At 38.6% G+C, this 23,615-nt stretch overlaps 1 protein-coding gene across 3 annotated transcripts in view; it reads left to right on the forward strand.

The window, feature by feature from the left end:
* The window catches only part of LOC134223930 (zinc finger protein squeeze-like), a 99,216-nt gene that overhangs the window by 23,140 nt on the left and 52,461 nt on the right, over positions 1-23,615 (forward strand). For 2 of the 3 annotated variants that reach the window (XM_062703155.1, XM_062703156.1), the window contains one exon: positions 8,735-8,767. The exons of the other annotated variant lie outside the window; for it this stretch is intronic. In XM_062703155.1, coding sequence (XP_062559139.1) covers positions 8,735-8,767 — 33 coding nt within the window. The remainder of the gene's footprint in view (positions 1-8,734; positions 8,768-23,615) is intronic. 3 annotated transcript variants of the gene reach the window in all.

Consider the following 23,615-nt stretch of genomic DNA (forward strand, 5'->3'; position numbering starts at 1 on the left):
TGCAAAAAAATACCTATATTATCTGCTACAACTTTTAAAAACATCGAAAAAATCGTTTTTGGGAGTATTGATTTTCAAATTCTGTTTCCAATGACTGAACCATTTGTTCACATAGCCCCATTGATTACCTAAAACTTTACCGAAAACACCAAAATGATCGAACAAGCCGTTTGAAGCTATTTTTTTATACGTTCAAGGTGTTTTTGATTAGGCATTTTTCAAAAGTTGGGCTTGCGTCAATATGGTAATCCAATTATGCAAATCATTTTGATCATAAAGAATGTTCAATCAAAGGTAATTGCCTATTTCCGGGGATTAAACCACCCGACTTGGACGTTAATTTACAATGTTATGTAAATTCATATGTGAATATGTACGTTATGTGGAAGATATTGATTTGGAAAATGTATTGTAGGTAACCACTTTCCCTTCGATTGGAATCGAACTGTAGGGTCATGGGTTTGAGTCCCATCGAATGGAAAGTGGTTACCTACAATACATTTTCCAAATCAATATCTTCCACATAACGTACATATTCACATATGAGTTTACATAAAGAATGTATATGCAAAATTTCAGTGGATTCAATAAATACAAAATTTAATCTTAAAAAAAATCCGTAATCTCTGGGAGAACAGTTCATGTGAATCAAATTTAAAAAAAAGCATCAAATCAATAATTGGCAATAACATCAGCTAAATCATTAAAATTTCATCTCTTTAGCTCGCCAAGCTTTAAAAGAAGAAAAACTCATCAATCTTCGTCCGTAATCCTCTCACATTTTGATAATAAACTAGGATTTGATGATCAGCTGTATTCGAGAGCGGGACCGCAGTAGATTTGTCTGGCCAACGAGCAAGTAAGTCATCAGAGCAAATAAAGTTCGCTGTTTGATTGTACTTGCCTGACAACACAGGTTGGAAGTCCCTAACGCCTGACCCATACACAGGACCGGGAGGACTGATGAGCGCTGGCTGGATAATCTGGACTGTGATGGTGGGCTTCGGAACTTCCATATTGCTAAGTGTTGTGCGCCCCAGAAGTGATGAGATCGAGATACTGGATTTTGATTGAACGTGAGTGAGGTGGAGACCAGGGCTGTATGACAGAACATCATCAGAGCGTGCAAAGTTCTAAGGATCACTCTACTTGCCTGTGAACGCAGGCTGGAAGACCCTTACACCCAACCCATACACAGGACCGGGACGACTGATGAGCGAAGACTGGAGGGTCTGGACTGTGATGGGGGGCATCAGGGCTTCCATAGTGCTAGACGTTGTGCATCCCAGATGAAGAGAGAACCCGTCAGTGCAGAAGGATCGATCGTGGGGACCAATTGTCAATCGTAGGCTGTTAGGTAAGACATCATCAGAGCGGATAACATTCTTAAGCTGTTTGTACTTGCCTGGTAGCACAGCTTGGAAGACCCCTACACCCGACCCATACACAGGACCGGGACGACTGATGAGCGAAGGCTGGAGGGTCTGGACTGTGATGGGGGGCTTCAGGGCTTCCACAGTGCTTATTTATGTGCGTCCCACATTGCCCAGAGTTGAATGTGGCATGGTTGTTGAATCCAAGTTCACAAGGCGTGCTGCTGATCAGTTTTTTTTGGGTTGGGCTCGAACGGCGGATGGACATTCCTTCTGGCCAATACCATGGGTCGCTAACTTCATTCGTTGCAGATTTAGGCACAGCCACTTTGAAGGACACGAAAGACAAATTGTTGATATGTTTGCCACGAGGAACGAGCTTAGTCACTTTAACGACGAATGAACTGGAGTTAGAAATATCCATTACGTGCATCTTCACATCACCTTCGCTTTGGTCAGGCTAGAATGGAGAAACGTAATAGGACTCCACCTCGTTAGAGGCAGCATCATTATTCGCCACTTTCAATATCGCACGATTCGCATCATTATTGATAGAAGATGCAGATCTTACAGGAGCAGCAGAATGGCTAGAAGATGTTCCACCAGTACTTATCTCAGTACCGGCTGATTGAGCAGTTTTGGAATGGGAGCTGGGTCCAGTGTTGGTAGTGAGAGCCGGGGCTGAGACGTTGATCCGTGATTTCTTCAATGGTACGTGCTCAGAGCTGGACGGTTGATGAGCGACGATTTGGACCCTTTTGTTGGATCTAACAACATTTTTTTTCCGGAATGTGAGCGATAGAACTATTGATCTCATTTAGGACCTCTAAAAAGGAAGTTTTTCCACAGGATCTGGATCTGTTAATCAGGTCGTCCACGACGTCGTCTAAGTTGAGCTCATCGATACTTTGTAGAAATGTGGTTTGATCGGTTACATTCACGGTTTGATCGATATTGAAAACCAGATGTCACTAGTGTATATGCAAAATTGCATTGATACAAACACGCAGCAACGCCATATGTCGCCTGATAATGGAAATATTGCAAATATATCATCAGATGTAGTAGCTGTTGTTAAAATGTTTTGAGAGGGCCTCAAGCGGAATTGTTGCTAGAATGCAACTGACGACGTCCTATTGGTCTGCAGCTTGTCTTACATCCAGCATAAAAAGCTCCGCAAGCGTATATAGCTTCAACAAATTGCTGTCAGATGTCGCTTCGATGAATAATAACGAACGTGGTGGATTTCTAATCATTTTTTTCTTCGATGCTCGCCACACACACAATTCGCACTACACTAACCGAAAACCAAGAAGACGAAGTTGTAAAGCCGATCAAACTGTAAGCGAACCAATGCAAGCGATTTAAAAGTAATTTAGTAACGTAGAAAACACAAAAGAAACGGAGCTTCGAACAGATATGCTCAGTACCCGACCGTGTTGCCAGAGTGCCCATTATAACGATATTGAAATTTTCATAAACATTGGGACAAGATTCCCCGTCGATTACAACCCGTTATGAACAAATCGCCCAATGATTAGTGCTTAGAAAGTGAGCTAAATTTTCTTACGCGTTTTGGTCTCAAAAAGTCATATTATTGCCATAACTTTTAAACCTATGTACATATAGTCCGATCTGTCAAACTTTCAACAGGAAAAAAATAGACAGGATTCCCCGTCGAATGCAATCTTTTTCACAAAATATTTTTACGGTCGTAAATAAATAGGGGGAAAGACGGCTTTGGCAGGTTTTGTTCTATTATTGGCAGGGGGGTTTTTGTCGACAAAATTTTATGAAATTTGGCCACCATATTCTTTGATATGCAAAGAATGTTTAGGCCAAATTTGAGCCTAGTCAGTCATAAAAAAACCCCTGCCAATAATAGAACAAAACCTGCCAAAGCCGTCATTCCCCCTAAGTGTTAGTGAAAAAGAGTCCTTTAAAACATGAAAGAGCTAAAAAAACTTGAACAAAAATAACATTATGCTTTATATTTTTTCTTGTTTTTGATTGATCCTAATGATTTTTGATGAAAACATATTTTTTGTTTTAAATTGTTTTTAATTTGTTTTAAATAAAATTTTCTTTTTTGAGAAAAATATTTCTTCTGTCATTATTGGGGTATCAAAATGTTATCAATTTGCATTCTAACTTTGCTCGGGTAGTGCTTCCGTTTCATGAGATTTACATCATTCATGATGTGAAACAATATCTCAAAGACAGGAGAGACCATTAATGTATTGTTAACTAATTCAGACAGTTGGGCATTTTTTTTTTCATTTGTTCGATGGATTTTTATCTTCCTACGGAAACCTTAGTGCTCAAACTAGCCCAACAAACAATCTTAGCTGAATAGCTAGCTTATAACCCGAGGAAGATGTTGAGGGTCCCGTAGCGTAGTTGGCTACACGTTCGCCTTATAAGCGGACGGTCATGGGTTCGATTCCCATCCCCTCCACCAAGACCTTGTCAGTCGCCTGAGGTGCAGCCCAAACGGTGGCGTTTTAGGGTGCGCGTCTTACCGACACGGCTGCCCGATGACGACTGACAAATTGTTCTTCTCGGAGGCATTTCTCCAACGTACCCGGATAAAACGGCAACCGATCAATGCAACGAGCAATTGGATACACGATACGGACAAAAGGACACAATGGACTCACGATGAGATAGACCCGGCAATGATAACAACAACGAATGTCTAAAAATAGATTCTGTGTGGATACTGTACAGCAGAATACCACAGTAGATCACGGCACAGTAGCGGTTAAGAAACACAGAGTGCCTACCAAATAAAGAAATGAATAAAAAAAAAACCCGAGGAAGACTATTTTTGGTTAAAGCGCTTTGTCCACCTCCAATGTTCGTTGGGAGGGTCCTTCCATGCAGTCCCAAGAATAGAATTTTTGTAATGCACTTAGAAAAAAATAAAAATATCAATCAACCGTCTACCACTAAAAAGAGCTTGAAATATTTTTTTCAAAAATATTGAGCAGCATTTCAGTCCAATCGTACAGCTTTTCAAAAGCACTGTTTATGACTGCGCAAAAAAAATCCAACACTTTTTGATTTTCATTTCTGTTGACGTAAAGACCGCCAGCAAACTGCAAGCAACGCTGAGCAAAAAATATAAATTTATCTTATCATAAACGCGATAAGGTGGGAATGATATAAAAAAAATATTAACCTCGCCCCAGCTGAGGCGTCTCACGTTTTATTTTTTTTTTGCATTATTTGGCTGCACTTGGCCCATTTGTGGTGACCAATCGAAATGGAATAAAATCGAATCGTCATTAAGAACAGTTTAAAATCGTTATGATGACTCTTTTTTCAGTAATACAGTGTCGACCCGATTTTGTAACACCACGATTTCGTCTACCCCACGAGTTTATCACGTTTCCGATCCGATTTTATCACGTTCCGATTTTGTTACGTTTTGACCCGATTTTGTCTCCCCATAAAGTTTTGAAAACTTATTCGTTCTTTTTATTTTTGTAAATAATACCGCAAACAACAATAATTTTCATGAAATTACTTTCACCACTTGTGGTTTATTATAAATCATTTCTAAGTATTTGTCAAGGATTTTTCAAGCCTTTTCGACAAGAAATAACGGGTACTGTTCACACATTTTACCTTTCCAATGCATAAACTCATTCATATTTGTGAAATGAATAAAACAAAGGGTTCGTTCAACAATGATGTCACAGGTTATAGGGGGGGAGGGGGTCTAAGATTTTGTGACAGTACATGTACTAGGTATACCAAAAAGCGTGACAGAGGGGGGAGGGGGGTCTAGAAATCCCAAAAAGTAGTGGACGTCATATTTGAATCACCCCAAATTTAACATATTTTTTATCTGATTGTGACAATCTCTGTTTTATCACCCCAGAATTCACCAAGGGGGTGATAAAATCGGAATATTACTGTATGTAAAACATGTGAGTATTTAACAAGAGATTGCCAATTTTTCACTTTCTAAATACTAGTAATTGTAATCCGACGTAATTGATAAAATTTTATCTTTGCAATTTAATCTGCAATTAATTTGCATGCCTATATTTGTTACATTTGAAAAAAGACTTGTAAATCGTTACATTACTCAGTTTTTCCTCGAATATGTGCCCTTTGTATAATAATCGACTCTAAACTTTTATGTCAAAATGATTTTCTGATTGTTACTCAATTCTATTCAAAAATTCAAACTGTAATTCATTACAACACTGCGCGATTGAATTGTACAGACATCTGTAATAACAGAACAGAGCTTTTAATATGGATCGATCGATAAAGTTAACTAATTAGTGCACCGCTCTCACCAGTTTTACGCAGACAATCCACACGCTATTTGAAGCACAATAATTCAAACATGCAAATCAGACGAAATAAAAATTCCATTTGGTGGCACAAAATTTAGGTTGACTGCAAACTGCAGGAACGAATCGGCCGCCCGCAGTGGCACGGCGGCGGGTGTGTGTGTTCGCTTATGAGGCCCATGCGTCTGAGTGGCCAACCATGCATCATTCATCAAACGGTGGAAATTAATGTGGAAAAATGTGCGAATATTTTATTTCGCCCACCGCACCGCAGTTACTGGGCACTGACTGTTTCTGCGATTATTATTAGGTTAGAGCAGATGAGCACGGGTGGGAGGGCGGTGCGCTGCCCATCCTGAAGAGCTCAAACGGCACGGTGTGTAGCAAATTAATAACTTTAAGAACTATTCGAATATTAGCAGCACGATGATCGAGCGACCGATTTTTAGAACGTGAGATCAAGGCCATATTTTTTTACTCCCCGTCAGAGTAACTATACTCACTCATTAGTACTGCTTGGAAGTTGGGACACAAGAGTTTTCATTTGATTGAATGAGTAGGAAACCTAATACTCATAAATGCATTGCTCCTAAACAACTGTGCAATTCCATTATTTTGGCTTCAAACCATAAAAAAAATAATTGATTTCATTTGATGCTTTTTCTCTTTGATAAACGGTGTAATTCGCAACTACAGGTCGGGGAGAGCGGGAAGAAGCCTGACCGAGCCAAAGTTCACATTGGAGCTTAACGCCTGCGGAGGGGAGAGGGAGATTTGACCACTGCAAATAATACAAAAACATACCCATTCGCAGGCAATTGTGCATTTTTGCTACAGCGCTTTTTTATTTCATTTCATTATTCAATTGAGGTGCGATTTATATTTTTTGATTTTTTGTGCACCGTTCCAGATTATTTTTTTCCGCATAGGTGTACATAATTGTAGCTAACACGATCAGAGCTTCTTCCCGTCCGATGAGTGCCTGTCCGCGCTGACATCACCTCGGGACGGCTTCCATTCATATGTTTATGGACGGTGGTGATTTAACAAAAATAATAATAACGCTAATAATGGTCATAAAAATAATCAGCTGCGTGCTACCAACTGAGGGTGGTTCGACAATGAATGAACTTTTATGAAGATAAGGCTAATAATAGAATGCACATTTTACTTTGTAAAGGTACTATGATGCCTTTTGGAGTTTAATAGAATTCGTTCGAAGGTGCATGAAAAGCAGTTTTAGTTCAAATCCGGTTCGTTCTAAAATTATGTGGAATAAATGAATTCCGGCGAAGCTTCAGTTAAACCCTTCGTGGCTTTATTTGCTTTTTTTTTAAGATTTAGTTGATTTAAAGTCTAACCCTCGAGGGAGTCAGTTGAATACTTGAAGAATTCAATCGCATCCTGAGAGGATTCAGTCGAATGCTCGGAATATTCAATCGAATGCTCGGAGAAATAAGTCGATTCTTCGGAGAGTTCAGTCGAATCCTCGGAGGAATCGGTTAAATATTCGGAGGATTCAGTCGAACTCTCGATACTCCGAGTATTCAGTCGAATCCTCAGAGAAATGAGTTGAGCCATCGGATTATTCAGTCAAATGTTTCAGTCGAATCCTCGGAGGATTCATTCGAATCCACAAAGGATTTAGTCGAATTCTCGAAGGATTTAGTCAAATCCTTGAAGAATTCAGTCGAATCTTCAAAGAAATCAGTCGAATGCTTAGAGATTTCAGTCAAATGCTCGGATGGACCAGTCAAATCCTCGGGGGATTAAGTCAAACCATAGGAGTAATCAATCGAATGTTCGGAGAGTTCAGTTGAATTCTTGAAGAAATAAGTTGAATCCTCGGAGGTTTCAGTCAAATGCTCGGAAGAATCAATCGAATCCTCGGAAGAATAAATCATCGAATTATTGGAGGAATCAGTTGAATCCTTGGAGGATTCAGTTGAACTCTTTGGAGAAATCAATTGTACCTTCCGATAGGCCAAATTTTCCAAGGATTTACGCAAATCGTTTTAAACACATTCGGAAAGTTAGTTTAGAACGGAACCGTTGGGTCAGCTTTATTTTATCCTTTCAAAATCAAAATATTCGACCAAAGTGCCACCCTACCTACGTTCTGAACTCATTGAACTCGGGTGCGACTACTTTTTCCGGTCAGTTTACATATGATGAGCGGCACCGGTTTGGCACACCATCATACAAAACCGCCCATCAATGTTTCATTGCGGTGACAAGGTGATCGATGGCCCACGCCTAGAACAGAAATTGTAACTTATCCACGATTTGGGTTAAGAATCATTAATAGTGTCATATAATAGAGAAAGTATTGGAATCAAACCTAAATGTTGAGAAAATCTGGAAGTGTTCGTTTTTCGACGGTGCATCAAACTTAAGAAGAGTCGGGTCATGCTAAAAGGAGATTGCTTCGGGAACTGTAGCAACCAAACCGATAATTAGCCCGCACTGGCGCGGGTTCCAGCGAGAAACAGAGACGAATTTTAATAAATTTCAATATTCTTTGTTATTGTGCGATGGGGAGCTTTGATTTTTTTCATCATGCATTTATGCATGCTCGTTGCATTTAATTGACCATGTTGCGTTACGAGCTGTGGAATTATGTGCTACTCATGAGCCGGGATGGGAACCAGAGGTCCAAGGGAATGGATGCGGTTAAACGCAGCTAGATGAAAAATGGAAAAATTCCAGCAAACCGGAAAGACCACCAACTCTAAAATCAGATCATCAGAATTTTGCATAAATGAGTGCCTTTTTTCCACAGCTTCAAATAACACAATAGCGGAAAAATAAGCATCCTCCCGTAATTGGTTCAGTTTGATTCGTTTTGATGAAAATTAATTAAATCCATCGTAAATAATCACACCACAAATAGAGAATTGAAAAATAATAATTTTTCATCCATGACTGGTATCCAAATCGAGAAAAAAAAATATAAAAATCACCAATCACACACCTCAAATAATGCATCACTAATTTGAGATTTTTCTCTCCACCCATCTCCCCGCCATCCCCGGTTTTTCTCCACAGCGATATGGAATGAAAACGAGCCGCAATCGAAAGGTTAGTCTTTTTGTTTTTGCTCCCCCAGTGCTTTTGTTGTTCGTTTTGATGTTTGACCGTTTGTAATTCTGTGGTTCTTTGCACCAATTCTGGCTTCACGGTTCACGCTAATTTGAAATGCTCTGGACACTTTGGCACGTAACACCGTAGAGTACTCTTCTGTTTTAGTAACAGGCTTCTATTTTTTCCTCGGTTTCGCTCGATAGCACTTAACACTTAACACTTGACACTTACAACTATATACACATGCACTTATCTTACTTTTTATGTTGCGTAAATGGGTCGTTAAGTAGAGGTTGAAGGTGATAAAGTTACTAATTGCTATGCACTAACACTTACTTTTTTCTGTTACGCTATTTTTTGATAACTAACTGGTTAAACTCTAATCCAACTATGTGTAATGTAGCTGTTAAGGCCATAATCGCTAACTTTTATTAACTATATCTTCATGTTTTAAACTGCGATAGCAATGTTGATGACAAGGGCATTTTGATTGCATTAATTCATTCTAGTTTACACAGCTTCCTCCATGAAATCCGTACTAGGGGTTCGATAGAATCCCTACAGGTATTCAATGACAAAATCCTATAAGAGTATTCTATGCAATCCCAATTGGAGATTCGGAGGAATTCCAAGTGAGGATTCGATAGAATCCCGAGTAGGAATTTGATTGAATCCTAGGTAGGGATTGAATGGAATATCTGCTGTGGATTCGGTCAAATCCTGTCTGAAAATTCGATGGAATTCCTAATGAATCCTAATCTTAATAACTAAAAATTTATTGAAATCCCTACTGGGGGTTGGATGGAGTCCCATAGAAGTTATGGTGGATTCGCTATTGAGAATTTGTTGGAAAAAGGAAGAAATTGTATTTGGTTTCTCATTGAGAGTAGAAATTATTATTTATTGTAAATTCGGAAAAATACCAATTGATGTTCGGATGATGCTTAATCCTGGTTTCTAACTAATCTCTATTGGAAATTTAAAGGAATATCTTTAAGAGCAAATTCTCTATTTTCTAATTAATTCTACTTCTAGCTTTGAATACAACTCTAATCATACAGGAGATTCGGTCTATTATTATTATCTTCAAATGATCACCTCATAAATGGAACTGCTGGCAAATGTAATCTGAAAGCAACAAATCAACATACTTCCTAGTACTCTGCAGTAATGAAAACCAGACTAAGCACACTTCATTCTAACCGGTGTGTGCAAATTCAAAAAAACCAAAATCTTTTCAACCGAATCCAAGGTCAGGCTCAAGCGACGCATACCATCACACATATGGCAATCACTGCGCACCAGCGCCGTCGATCACGCTAGGCTTAACCCCGCTCGGGGAGACAAGTGAACGGATTTTTCTGAACTGAAGCTAATCAACCTCCAGCCACAGCAAGACGCGCGCTCGCTCATTGCCACCACACCGGAGCCTCAGCGTCGCACCGCGCAACACCGGCTGGGCCCCATCCACCGAAGTGGAACTTGAAGTCATTGAAATGTGCTGGAATTAGGCGCACCACCAACCAACTTCAAATCGCCAAAAAGGTCTAACCTGTTTGTCGCCCCTGCAGCACCGAAACGGGGTCCCACGCTGGCCGCTGTTGCTCAAGTGGCGAAACTACGCGTTCAATTGTTCTGGCCTTGGTCAAGGGGGGTTAAATCGGCAGGCAATTTTTCGGGAAGAGATCCGGCCCGGGGGCATCAAGCCGCTTGGCAGTAGGTTAGCTGCCCGATTGGAAGGTCATTAACGGGCGAAGTGTTTGTGGAGCCACTTCCACTTGATCTCCTATGAAGCCGCAGCAACAACAACAAAAACAACAACAGTAAGCAGAAGCTCCTCGTTGAAAATGAAAACGAGTTTCGCGAATGATTCGGGGGAAAAGAAGAAGCGTTTGCAAAACAAAATAAACAATCGAATTACTACTTGTAATTTGAGTTGGGCGGACCTACAGCATGGGATGGAAGCACGTGCGTGGAGAGGGATGGGCCAGATCAATTTTGAGTGTCTTGGTCATCGTGAATCAGACTGGCGAAGCAACAGTTTAAAAAAAATGCCCCATAACGGAAGTAAAATAGCCAAACGGACGAACCCTACCATTAAGCAAAGTGACTCGTACTCAAGATCAAGAACCGCTTCCACACACGTCCGCTCCGAGATTGAGGCATTTGATACTCGATTCTCGATGGATCACAATTGCAGACACGGAAACTGCGGAACAAAACGTAATGGTATCAAAATATTGTGATGCAGAGTATCATTTCGGAAGCTCTGTTCATCATAATCGCTTCACTACCTTCGGGTGAATTGAACTTTGCTCCAGACGAGAAGGCTGCACACGGTTGAGTAGGTTCACGGACATCGCGAATTGCAACCCGAAATTATTGAGGATGCGCATTTGAAGTAGCTGCGTCAAGAGTGGCGCTTCGAAAAGTGTGAATCGTAGATTTTAGCTTCTGAAGGACACATAACAGGTTCCCAGAGGTCCTTTACTGCGCAGTGGTTTAAACGTAATGAAATTGATTCACCCGGATGTATTTCGAAATTTTAATGATACTCTTTCGGGGTGATGTATGAAGCACGACCCTGTTTTACAAAAGCGCTCCAATTGCAAAGGGTCTGCTTACGACGTGTGTGATGTCATACTCGAATGGGTCCCGTTCGATGCTCGACGGTCTTCCCGATTCCCATCTTCGAATCGTTGGACGCATGATTGGCAGTCAGCTGTGCGTAGTCGCTTTTTTCTTGGCTCCATTTCGTCATCTTTTTCCACCTTGATCGAGGTGTTACCGCCAAATAAGATTAACAACCAACGATAAGGACCCGGCAAATTGTACGCTATCAAAAGTCAATATTTTTCCATTCTTGTTTTGTTCTCCCGGCTCTCCAGCAGCGGGGTCCTGGCATTTTCGGAATGGTTGGACGTGCCGCCGCAGAATATGTAGGAACCAACGCCGTACGTACTGCAAAACGCAAACGTAAACGTGTGTAAAAGTATAATCGCGTTCACGGCATTAACGGACTTGTCAAAACTAATTCTTTTGGGCAAGGCTGACCCAGTCCTGGTCGTTGGAGGCACACAGGGACGCAGGTACCCTGCCATGGGAGGTGTTCCGGAGCGTAATGTTTATTATTATGCTGTCGGGAGGACGATGTACGAAAGAAACGCGGTGTCTTGAGTGGGAGATTTTTGGCCACAACCAATATCGAAATATGCAGGCGTTTGTTGTCTCGGATTCGAAGTACTCTAATCAAGAATAGCATTTTAAATGTACAAGAAATCAAATTACGATAGTCATCATCGGGAATTCAAAAGCATTGCTTATCCTAAATTTGAACACATTATAATTAGGGTAAAAGATCTGACTTCTCAAAATTGAATAGATCCTTAATAAGTCGACGTTCTATTACTCGATATCGACTCATGGATGAAAATAATGACAAATTAGAAAATATTTTCTGGTTTACTTCAAATAGCTTAGCGGTAGCCTAATGTTCCTTATCTCGATATTTCAATGACTCGATGGTCTTTCTTTATCGTCTCAACGATGGTTGGCTGTATTGAAAATTCGATTTATTCGGATATTTAAGAAATTCACATCAACAATCCTTGGGTGAAAGACATTCCAACACTATTTCATTCAATGTAACAAAAAGAATCATCTGCTTGCATGTAAAATGTGTATCAAGTTTTTGTCTCACTTCTTTAGGAGATGGCTTTTGTTGCATGTTGCAAATGCCATTGTTTTCACACGAGGCTCACTACAGCAACTTATGGTGCATAGATCAGACAATATTGAGCAAATTGTATCACACTCACCCGAGTTGATGATGATGATGATGATGGTCCCGCCATATACCCCTACAAGGGTTTGAGCTAGACGAGTTATCTTTAAGATAATTAATTGATATGCATTTAATCGGATTTCCAAAAAGAAAAACGATCCGATTTCTTATCACAGATATAAATTTGAATATTTTACATCACTATACAGCAAAAAATATAAATTCAAAAAACTGATCTGTCCAAAACCGCAATCTTGCTAAAACATCAGTAGTGATACATACAGCTCTATGAAAATGCAAAACTTGTGATACCTCTCGCACAGATTTCAAAAGTTTCACCAGGAATCGCGTATCAAGTCAATTTTCGTTCAACGAAAACGAGTTCAACGTTCAACGAGTTGAACGAAATGACAACTCGCATTTGTTGACGATATCTGGTTACGGATTTCAATGAAATTTTAAAGTCCATATTCAGCGTGTCATGATCCAGGCAAACTATTTGCTATTCAGAGCCAATTGTGAACGGTTATTCGTTGAAGTTACGTGTCCTAAGGATCCTCCAACCGAGTTTTCAAGGAATCCCTTCGGATGAGGTTGAACGTTTTGGAGATAAACTTTACCATTTTATATTTGGAGAAATGCTTCACCGACAAATTTATTGGGTTGCAAATTTTATTGTTCCGGAGCGCGAATGTAATGAGGTGCAAATTCGGAAAACAGGATCAAAATTGGTTTACGATACTTTCGTTGGTGCACTAATTCTATTATTCAAAACAACAACTGTGTATAATGTTGGTTTTTGAACAATATACGACAAAACTATGATAGCAACAAAATTTCTTATATTACAGTCAAACCATTAGTCGACTCATGGAAGCAAATTATTCCATATTAAAAAATATGTTCTGGGTTACCGTGATGGTCCCTCCAGCGAGCTTTCCAAGGATTCTCGCAATTCAAGAAATAGAGCTTTAGAAAATAAATGGAATCAATGTTGGTAAAATCATACTCAAAACTCTATCACCAAAAATGCAAAATCGCATCGTTACACTCATTCACTTCAAAGCGTTAAAAATCGATTGAGACACAATTTATTATTTACACATGTGATGACGTTCTTCAATTCGCTTTTTTAGCAAAGGAGAACACATTTTTCCCTGTTGGGTAACATTATCACTGCGATCAGTTTTTTATCTATTGTGATGTACAGTGACCTGCATAATAAAAAACCCACTTGCCGTTTTTCATACAAAATGGTCAACTTTGGATATCTAGATCTCGATTGCGTGTGAACCGATTTTGCTGAAAATTTGACCAGAGTTCAGATATATCTTGAATTTTACCACACCTAAGTTTCGACCAAATTATTGCGGTAATACCAAAACGATTTTTTTTGGCAAAAAATTGATTATTTTAATATTTGTATTGGAACACCGACCCTAAGTGACTTGGTTACAACAAGACAAGTTTTAGAAGGAATTTATACATTCCCAGACGTGTTTAGAAGTGTATGTCGCTTACTTCAAGGCATTCAAAGCGACCGACATAATGCAGGAGAACACATACGAATCACACAATGATCCAAATGGATGAATCCAAATATGAACGTTTCTTGGTAGATGTTTCCAGCGGGTTTTAACCCGCGTTCAATTTGAATCACCATGATCATCATTTTGCTCTGAAGGAAGCATCGGAAAAATCCATTGAAAACATATCTGATAGAATGAATTAAAGAACTGGTGAAAACATGTTGAATTCCTTGAAGCTCTGAAAAAGGTCCCTACAAATATCTTCAGATATTCTGCAAATTTATCTGCAATTCTCCAGGTTACTGTACAACTGATTCACAATTTCACAATTCACAATTCAAAATAACATTCTGTTATACACTGTGCTGTGTCACATTGTGCTGAATATTAAAAGTTTTCTTAGAAAAAAAAAAAATTGCTGATTTCTTAACCTTTCTTAACCCAAGATTCGGATGGCCCTGGATCACTCATACAGACCCACCTCGACGGTTGAAAAAGCACCTCTTTTCCAAATACTTCCATTGTTAAGAATCCGAAAACTTAATCGAAAAATGAAACACTTTGTCAGAAAATTCATTAATTTTAGTTAACCTGTTTCATTAAACAGAGTGCCAGGCCTGGTAGCGGGTCACTTTTTAGTGACCTGGTCACTTTTTTCGGTCAAGTCACTGAAAAGTCTCTTTTTTCGACCTCAAGTCACTAAAGTCACTTTTTCTCGCAAAAAGTCACTATTTTCAACTATTTTGAAACTATTAATAAAAGCTCTATGTATCCATCGGATGATGCTTTGTTCATGGCGGAAATGAAATTACGGATCTTGGAAAAATCATCGCTCTGACAAGTAATTTCGCCAGCTATTTAACTCGCTGCTCTTATTGGCATTTCACCAGTAGCTAATTGAAGGTGTTTTACGTCACAATATTTGAAATTGGTATATAGTCATGCAAGCGGGAGACCTGCCGATTTGTTTTTTTTATCAAACTTTATACAGTAGTGGGGGGGAGACTTGATTCCTTGGGAGACTTGACCCCTTGCCATAGCAGCACAATTCAAACCTATTTGGTTGCGGCGACTAAGGGTTACCGAAACTTTTGTGTAACATGTGTGCTGCTCGGATGGGAGACTTAATTCTCCCCTGTTTTACCGAGAACTAAAGTAGTATTGTAGTAGCGTATTTTTATAATAGATCCTCTAGACAAATCTCGCTTAACTTTTCAAAAGGACCAAAGTAACATTTTTTTCATGAATTAATTTGAATAGCGCAATCAACAGAACAACATGAAAGCTTTTGATTGCAGTACTCAAATTAATTCATGAAAAAAATGTTACTTAGGTCCTTTTGAAAAGTTGAGCGAGAAATGATCGTTATGTGGCGAGTTATTTGTTAACCTTATTTACTCTATTATTAACTGTATTTTGTCTCTCCTAAACATGTTTTTATTGGCCACGCAAAATTTTCCAATCATTTTTTTCACAGCACAAAGCCATACATATCCTAAATGATCTTTACTAATAAAAATGTCAACATTCCACCACAATTTCAGGATATTTGGATTTTAAGTTGTTACCTTAATATGAGGAGACTTGAAAATATATTTTGAGTAGATATCATAGAAAGAAGATCAAGTCTCCCCACTTCTGTAGAGTGCATGCGCTGTCAAATTCCATAGCAAAAATCGTTCATGAATACGCACAGCAAGTCCAAATATCTGCGTATTTATAAGTAAAAATATTTAAAAGTTCAGAGAGCATGTTCTTGCATTATAAGCGAGGTCGAGGTCGAGCGTTCAATTCTAGGCTCATTGTACATGAATCTTCATAATTTTTGTTCCGTTTTCTACCAAAACGATCCGTACAGTTGTTCCTTTCGCACTACAAATTCCAAAACCTTCCGTGGCACCTATGACAAATCGTAGAGTTCTCTGCATCTTCCTTAAGTAGGTGTTCAGCTAATCCCGTGATCGTAATTTACACTCATTCTCACGAGAAGAGCATGCTCATTCACGCAGATTTTCGCCGAGAAATCATTTTCCGGGAAAGAAGAATACTGCCGTGAATCGCATATTTGTCCCATATGAATAGAAAACCCAGCAAAGATGGGACAGATATGCGATTCACGGCAGAATAGGTCTTATTAGTGATAACCATGTTTCGCTCACTTCTAGTGGCGTAAAAATTTGTTGCTCACAAGACTACTCATAGTTTTTAGTAGTCCTGCTTTTCACTGATATTGAGTATGGGATTAAAAGAGAGGGCAATACAATTTTACTTAGTCACTGAGTAGATAAAAGTTAGCGTGTACGATTTTCGTTTTTCTTCTGAGTTCGTTTTAAAAGAAAAGAGTGGAGAGTGAAGATGTTTTCCGCCACAAATTACGAAAAAAAGATTCTCCTTCTACCAAAAAACGCTTCTCATCGAACTTGCAACTGAAACTGAAAGTCCTTTTCTGCAACTGAAAGTCACTATTTGGTCCCTTTTTTCGTCAGCTTCGGTCACAGGAGTCACTATTCTAGCGGAATCGGTCGCTACCAGCCCCGAGAGTGTGATATTTCATATCTCACGGTCAAAAATTTTATTCAATTACTAATTGAGGAAAAATAAAACACCAATTTCTTTATTTGATGCTTTAGCTAGCTTCCCAGTTAGCACACACATGAAAAAACCATTCCGATAGCTTTACATAAATTTGATTATGATGGCGTCCATATACAGATGTGCTCGACTTGCGATTAGTGGCAGTATACTGCACACAACATAGCATAGTATAGCATAAAACCCTTGCACAAATCGTAGATGTAGTTGCAGAGATAAACATATCCACGGTCAATGTAGATTCTGCCAAAATTCATTTAATAAGCGGACTCGATTTTCTCCACACACCTGACCACATCCCTACAAGTGTTTTTATTTTATAATGGTACTATCATCTGCTAAAGAAAGCGCTCAGAACCGAAAAAGATATACTGCACATTGACAAGAAAAAATGAAATCTTGATGTCTTGAACCAGAACATGATTTTTTGTTTTTATAAACAAGGTACTGAAAACATTTGAGCATCGCTTTTTGACATTAGGTTTTTTTTCATCGAATCCCATGATCGTGATTCCAAAACCATTTTCAAATTCGCTGTTACCTTTTTTTCGACGAAACAGATAGAAAATATAAGTGGTTCTATGGTGTTTACTTCTTTACCAGGAATTTGGACAATTTTTTGAAAACTGTTCAATAGCTGAGAATATTATTCGGATTTATTTTCTCAACAAAGTTTATATCTCAAAATAAACTAACGTTCTGGTTTAAAAAAAATCCAACACCAAGATTCCGAATCTGTTGATAGAATACCAAATATTTTTTCTGTAGGAATTTTTAATTTCAGGCCGGAATAATCTCAGGGACCGAATGCCGTTAGGTCGAACGCTATCTGGCCAAATTCCGTTCGGCTGACGGGTCGATTGGCCAAATAGTTGAAAAAGCTTTCCTCGAATTTTGAATAATGAAAAGTGAGACAAAATGAGGAGTGAGTAGCAGTCTTCCCACGAACATGTGTGATGTTCAACACAAGTACATTTTCATCAACTCGTGTTGAACACTGAACATGGATTATTGACGTACTCGAGTACAAAGGGATACCCAGTACATACCTAAACGAACTTGTACTTAAGTACAAAACACATGTACAAACTTGCTTTCAGGTCCGAGAGTCGACCGGCAAGCGACAAAGAGAATGAACAAAATGGAATTCGAAAACTGTGCACGCTAAAATGAAGATGCACAGTGATGGGTGGATCTGGAAGACTTTTTTTTCGAATAATTTCCTAATGTTGCAAAACTTTTTCACGACGTTGGTAACCAACTGACATGGGCTTCCAAAATCACGTAAACAATAATTAAGTTTACAGATGATGTTGATAATTTTGACTTCGATTCACATACCGCTATATAACTTTTGTTGAGCGTGTGCATTCAACAGGGAAGGAATAGAAAGCGCATAATTATAAATACTATGTATACTCATAGATCAGTGGAACAATTTCTCGACTCTCTGTTAATGTATTCCTAATAAATAAAACTAAATTGTGTATTGTCACGCTTTTAGAAATGCTCCATCGGGAGAGAGCATTTCGTGTTGCACTATGGGACCGCTCACAAATTACGTAACATAAAATTGAGCGAATCCAGTCCTCTTCTTTGGAGCACATTATGTATTGACAATTTAATTCTTTCGTCTGAATCGTAACCCTTGAGGCTATCCCCTTCCTCCCTATATAGCGTCACGTAATTCATCCATAGCCCCCATGTATGCACAGCATTTTTGTCAAAACCGGCTTCGTGTTGGAAAATACCATACATTACATATTACGCAATAGCCTCCACAGACTACCAGCTCTTTGACTTAATGATATCAAAGATCAAACACCTCATTTTATTTTAAAATGATATCAAATGACTATACTCGTAATCTGTACAGACTATAACCTAGGAATGTAGAACTGAACCATTCCGAATGACAACAACATTGTCCTCTCAGAATTGCCCTCAGCGATTGACTTTGACTTTGCAACAAAATAGGGGCATAACACTTGAAAGATATAAACTTAATTTTGCGTGAACACTTTTGGTGGCCATTTTACTGAGCCTTCTAAAGTACAAAACCTCATGAAAATATTGATATATAATAAATTTGCTTATATCCGCACATCTATGAATTTGTTCACTATCTACATTTGCTTTGTTTGAGAAGCTTCTGGAACGCTATTCAACAGCAAATTTTACAGCCAGAGTGTACATGTGTACTGTACAGATGTACAGTACATCGGTACAAAATGAAACTCGAACGCAAGTTCGGGTACAAGTATACATTTCGTGCGTATACGTATAAACACGAAGCAAGGGTACAGATGGAGTATACGGACAGCTGTACTCAGCGTGTTTGATGTTCGTTTGGGAAGACTGGTGAGTAGTGAGAATCGCGTAAGAAAAAAATGAGTCTTTTCTCGCTTCTCACTTCACGTAAGAAAAAGAAATGAAAAGTCGGAAGTGTCAAATGAGGAATGACAAGTATAAAGTGAGATGTGAAAATAAGAAGTGACAAGTGTGAAATGAGAGGTAACAGGTGAGAATTCTGAAGTGATAAGTTAGATGTGAAATTTTAGAAATATAAATCAAGAAGTGAGAAGCGAGAAATACGAATTGAGAAGCGAGTTGTGAGAAATGAGAAGTGGTAAAAGATGAACAAGGAGTGTGAATAGTCCGACGTGAAAAGTGAGGAATGAGAGTAGAGAAGTGAGAAATTAATCTTTTGTTTCTTTCTTTTATCTCCCACTTCTCACTCGTCATATCTCACTTATAACCACTTTTTTTTGTTCTTATTTCTTATTTCTCACTTTTCACTTCTTACTTCAAGCCTCTCATTTCGGACTTCTCACTACTGACTTCTCACTTCTCACGGCTGAATAATCATTTATAATCTTTCACATTACTCTCTTAATATTTCTCGTTCCTCGCTCCTTACACTTATTACCCAAGTAACATTTTGAGTTTTATAATTTGCTACAAGAGTATTTGAATCCTATGACAATTAAACCATAGCCAATGTATTTGCTTCTTGATTGCTTACACATAAAACTCTTGCAATGGTTTTTAAGTGTAAATGTAAGACGGAGTTCAAGATCAGAATCTGTCAAAACATAAACAAAAAACGGCATCAAGAACCTTTGGAAATTAATTTGCAAGCTGTTATAAATGAAAATTGGCATTATTTAAAACCTTTTCTAAGCTACTTAATCTCGATACCTGCGGAATCCTCTAAATCTAGCTTTATTCAAATAAAATCACATGAAATAATAAAATATGTTTAGAGTCTCAACAAAATTAAATAAAATTTCTTAGATATGAAACCATAAAATGCCATAATCAAATGCAAAAGAAATATTCTGAATCATTGATTAAAATAATTTATGCAGAGTTGCTGTATGGTGCATCGTTTTTTGGTGCTGAATCAGATTTATTGTGTCAAATAGCGCAAAACATTTATATAACTGATGCGCTTTCAAAAAACTCCGATTTACAATAATTTTTTTTAAAAACTAATTTTTCGAAAAACAATAAAAATCGTTTTCTGCCAAAATTCTGCATATAATTCAGTATAAATACATATTTGGATGCAAAGTCTCCACTGATGAAGTGAAAAAAATATGGCGATGGCATCCGAGATGATTTTTCGAGATCCATTTGTTCAAATTGTTTTGCTTCGATGGAATCAACTATGAAATCATAATGTTTAAATGTGACATTAAAAAAGCCTTTTTCCATGCATAATTGCTTATGTACTATTATCGATTAGCTGTTACAAATGCCGATTGGTCATTTTTCAACAAATATGATGACCATAACAAGAGGGAATTTGACAGCTCAAAATTTCCAAACAAAATTAAACAAACGGCCTGATAGGAAGTTTTCGGCACGGATTGAGACGCCGAATTAATCAATCAATACACATAAGTAAAGAATAAAATACTTTACTAATTGTAGCTTGTGACGGCACTTTATTTATCGGAAACAGAAATGCATATTACCGTGCCACCGTCATAGAAAATGTAAAACGTTTAAGATTACTTTGGCAGGTACGCGCACCATGTTATTTCTTCTATCGTTAGTGTCTTTCCAGCTACATAACCAACTCCCGATTTCGTAAACACAAATTTCGATTTCAAGACCTAGCCTAGACCTAGCTGAAAATATGTCAGCATGCATATTGTGAGTAAGCATGCAGACTATAATAGTCATACCTAAATGCTAAACCGAACTTTTGGTAGACGGCTCGGAGACCCATAGTGTTGTATACCAATCGACTTAGCTCAACGAATTGAGGTGATGTCTGTATGTGTACAAAAAAACGTGAGACACACTTTTTTGTACTTAGCCTTATCCGATTTTCTTGCAACAGGTTGCATTCGACACGAAATCCTTCCTTATTTTTCGCTATTGAAAATTGACCTAATTGGCCATTGCGTTCCGGAGCTCTTAAAAAACATTGATTTTTTCCTCATTTTTCCCAAGGGTCCAAGTACATGAGATAAGTTAAGCTTAGCCTACTTTTCACATAGTAATCCTTAACCGATTTTTTTATGCAACAAGTTGTGACTGGGGCATTAAGACATTTTTACAAATAATTTTAACCATTCAATTTAAATTTTAACTTTTGAAAATGTGTCTTTCTTGTAACATTGTTTGACGCAAAATTAGAGTTAAGAATTGTAAATCAGTGTTTTACTCTTCGAAGGACTTGTATTGTTGATATATCACACGGAAATGGTGCAGAAATGTTGTAAGCTCTTCGCGACAAGCCTGCAAATGCTCTCAAAGTACCGTTTGCTTTTTTGAACAGATATTGGTTGCTTTGTAACAATAGAATATAATAAAATATAAATAAAACAGAATCAACTAAAATGTAGGTGATTTAATCTACCCGTATTAAGTGAACATTTAACCCTTTGACAAACGTTTTAACTCCAACGCTAGGAAAATAGTTTAAATTGAGGCAAGTTAAAATTTTAAAATAGGCTAAATTCTTCTTATTTGTTTTTTCATTAAACTTTGTCGTTCTAATGCGCCGCAACATCAAATTAGTGAAAACAATTTCTTCAAATAAGTTAAACAGACGAACTTCCAGCCTCCTCGGTCGAAAATTCCCCTACAGGAGTCAAAATCAGAAAAACAAAGAAAACATACTCTAAGACAACATTACAAATGACTGCATGCATGTAATTGAGCTTGAAGATTATTATTTTCCATTACAAAATTGCATATTTCGGAAGACACTTCGTTCTGAACTTTTTGCCTCGTTTTCCGATACGAAGCCGATCGCCGCAGGCAACCATCGGTGTCTCAGGAGGACCTTTCATGTTACCTTCTCTTGACTCCTGTTCGTCCGATCCTATCTATCAACATTGTTGCCCGTTCATTGAGCGTCGAACCCATCCATAGTCCAACCGCAAATTTGATGCAAATGTGGCCGACGCAAGATGCTGATTGCTGATTCATCGTCAAACAAAACACGTTTTGACGTCTAATTTCTGGGACCGGACTTTAATACCTCACTACAGTGGCCGTTGTCAACTATTATCATAATTCAACCCCGCGTACCCGGCCAGTTACCGCGTGTCCGGCCAACATACTTACGCCGCATCGAAGCCACCGGACGAAAACTTAATTGAAACCGAACGAGCGCGGATGGATCGCGATCGCAGTTGGAGTCTACCCAAAAATGTGCCAAAACTTCTGTTGTCACCCCTCAAGGATACACGGGGCACGCCACATACATGTGGGGACACTGCCTGTCAAAGTATGATTTATCGGTCACTTGCGATTTCCGGCGACAGACCGAGCCAGATCTCGCGCAGATGTTTCCGCATGGCTGGGCGAAACGCGCCGAGTGATTTACGATCAATTTTTGAATTATACCCCGGTTTGGCGCCCAGAGTCAGAGACAGCGATATAGAGTGCGGCTGTGATCCAGCCTGTGTAGCACTCGCGCCGAGCGTAATCCATTTTCGATGACCTATTCGTTTCGGTATCGTTCTTTTTTTTCGGCGTGGGCTGCATTTGACCAAGAAAACCTAAAAAGTTTACAAACAACCAACGACACGGGCCAGGTCGACAAAAACCGTTTTCGGTAGCTGGACGGGACATATGGAAACACCAAACACTGTGTACGTGTGCGATTGTTTGCCTTGTCAAAGTGGTATGTTGTTATTTGTTTCAACTTGTTGGTACAAGATGGATATGATAACTGATGGTGGCGAGTGTCGAAAAGTGTCGCCCTAAAGAATGTCAAGCTGCGAGAACCTTGGAGGGGATAAACACTCGCTTGATTTTGCACGTTTCTTCGCTTAGGGGTGATACGAGTACCCCTGCATAATTAAGCTTGTGTTCATAATGCTCAAGATGACCAGTAATAAGATCAGTTAATAAAAATTAGAACGCAAAGCCGCAGTGCCAAAGTTGCGCATCAACTAATTATGACATTCGATCAGTTTTTGGAGCTAAAGTAAAATTCTTTGAATCTGTTGAATTTCTCTAATACAATAAATAACTTCTAATAATAGATCAAATAAATAACTTCTTCTACTTAAATGACTCTACATTTCAACTGGAACTTGGCCTGCTTTTCAACTTAGCATTTTCTCAGTTATTAATTGAAAGCTTTTCTAAGCCAATGGATACACTATGCCCAGGGAGTCGAGAATGATTCCAATTCGAAAACATCCTAGACCGGATCGATAATCGAACTCGCCATCTCCGAATTGGCAATCCTACGCCTTTGCTCGTAAAGCTACTGGAGACACCGATCAAATTAACAACTTTTAGTTTATTCTATAAATTTGCTGATTTTAAATACGTCTTCGTGACGTATTTATTTACTAACATATCTAAGTAACTCTCTCTCTATAAAATTATTGAATATTTCGAAAAACACTCAGCGCTACAAACAAAGCTTTTAGAGTTCCTGTTGGTAAATACAGACCATCTT

Source organism: Armigeres subalbatus, chromosome 3, assembly GCF_024139115.2.
Source record: "Armigeres subalbatus isolate Guangzhou_Male chromosome 3, GZ_Asu_2, whole genome shotgun sequence".
Classification (NCBI taxonomy): Eukaryota; Metazoa; Arthropoda; class Insecta; order Diptera; family Culicidae; genus Armigeres; species Armigeres subalbatus.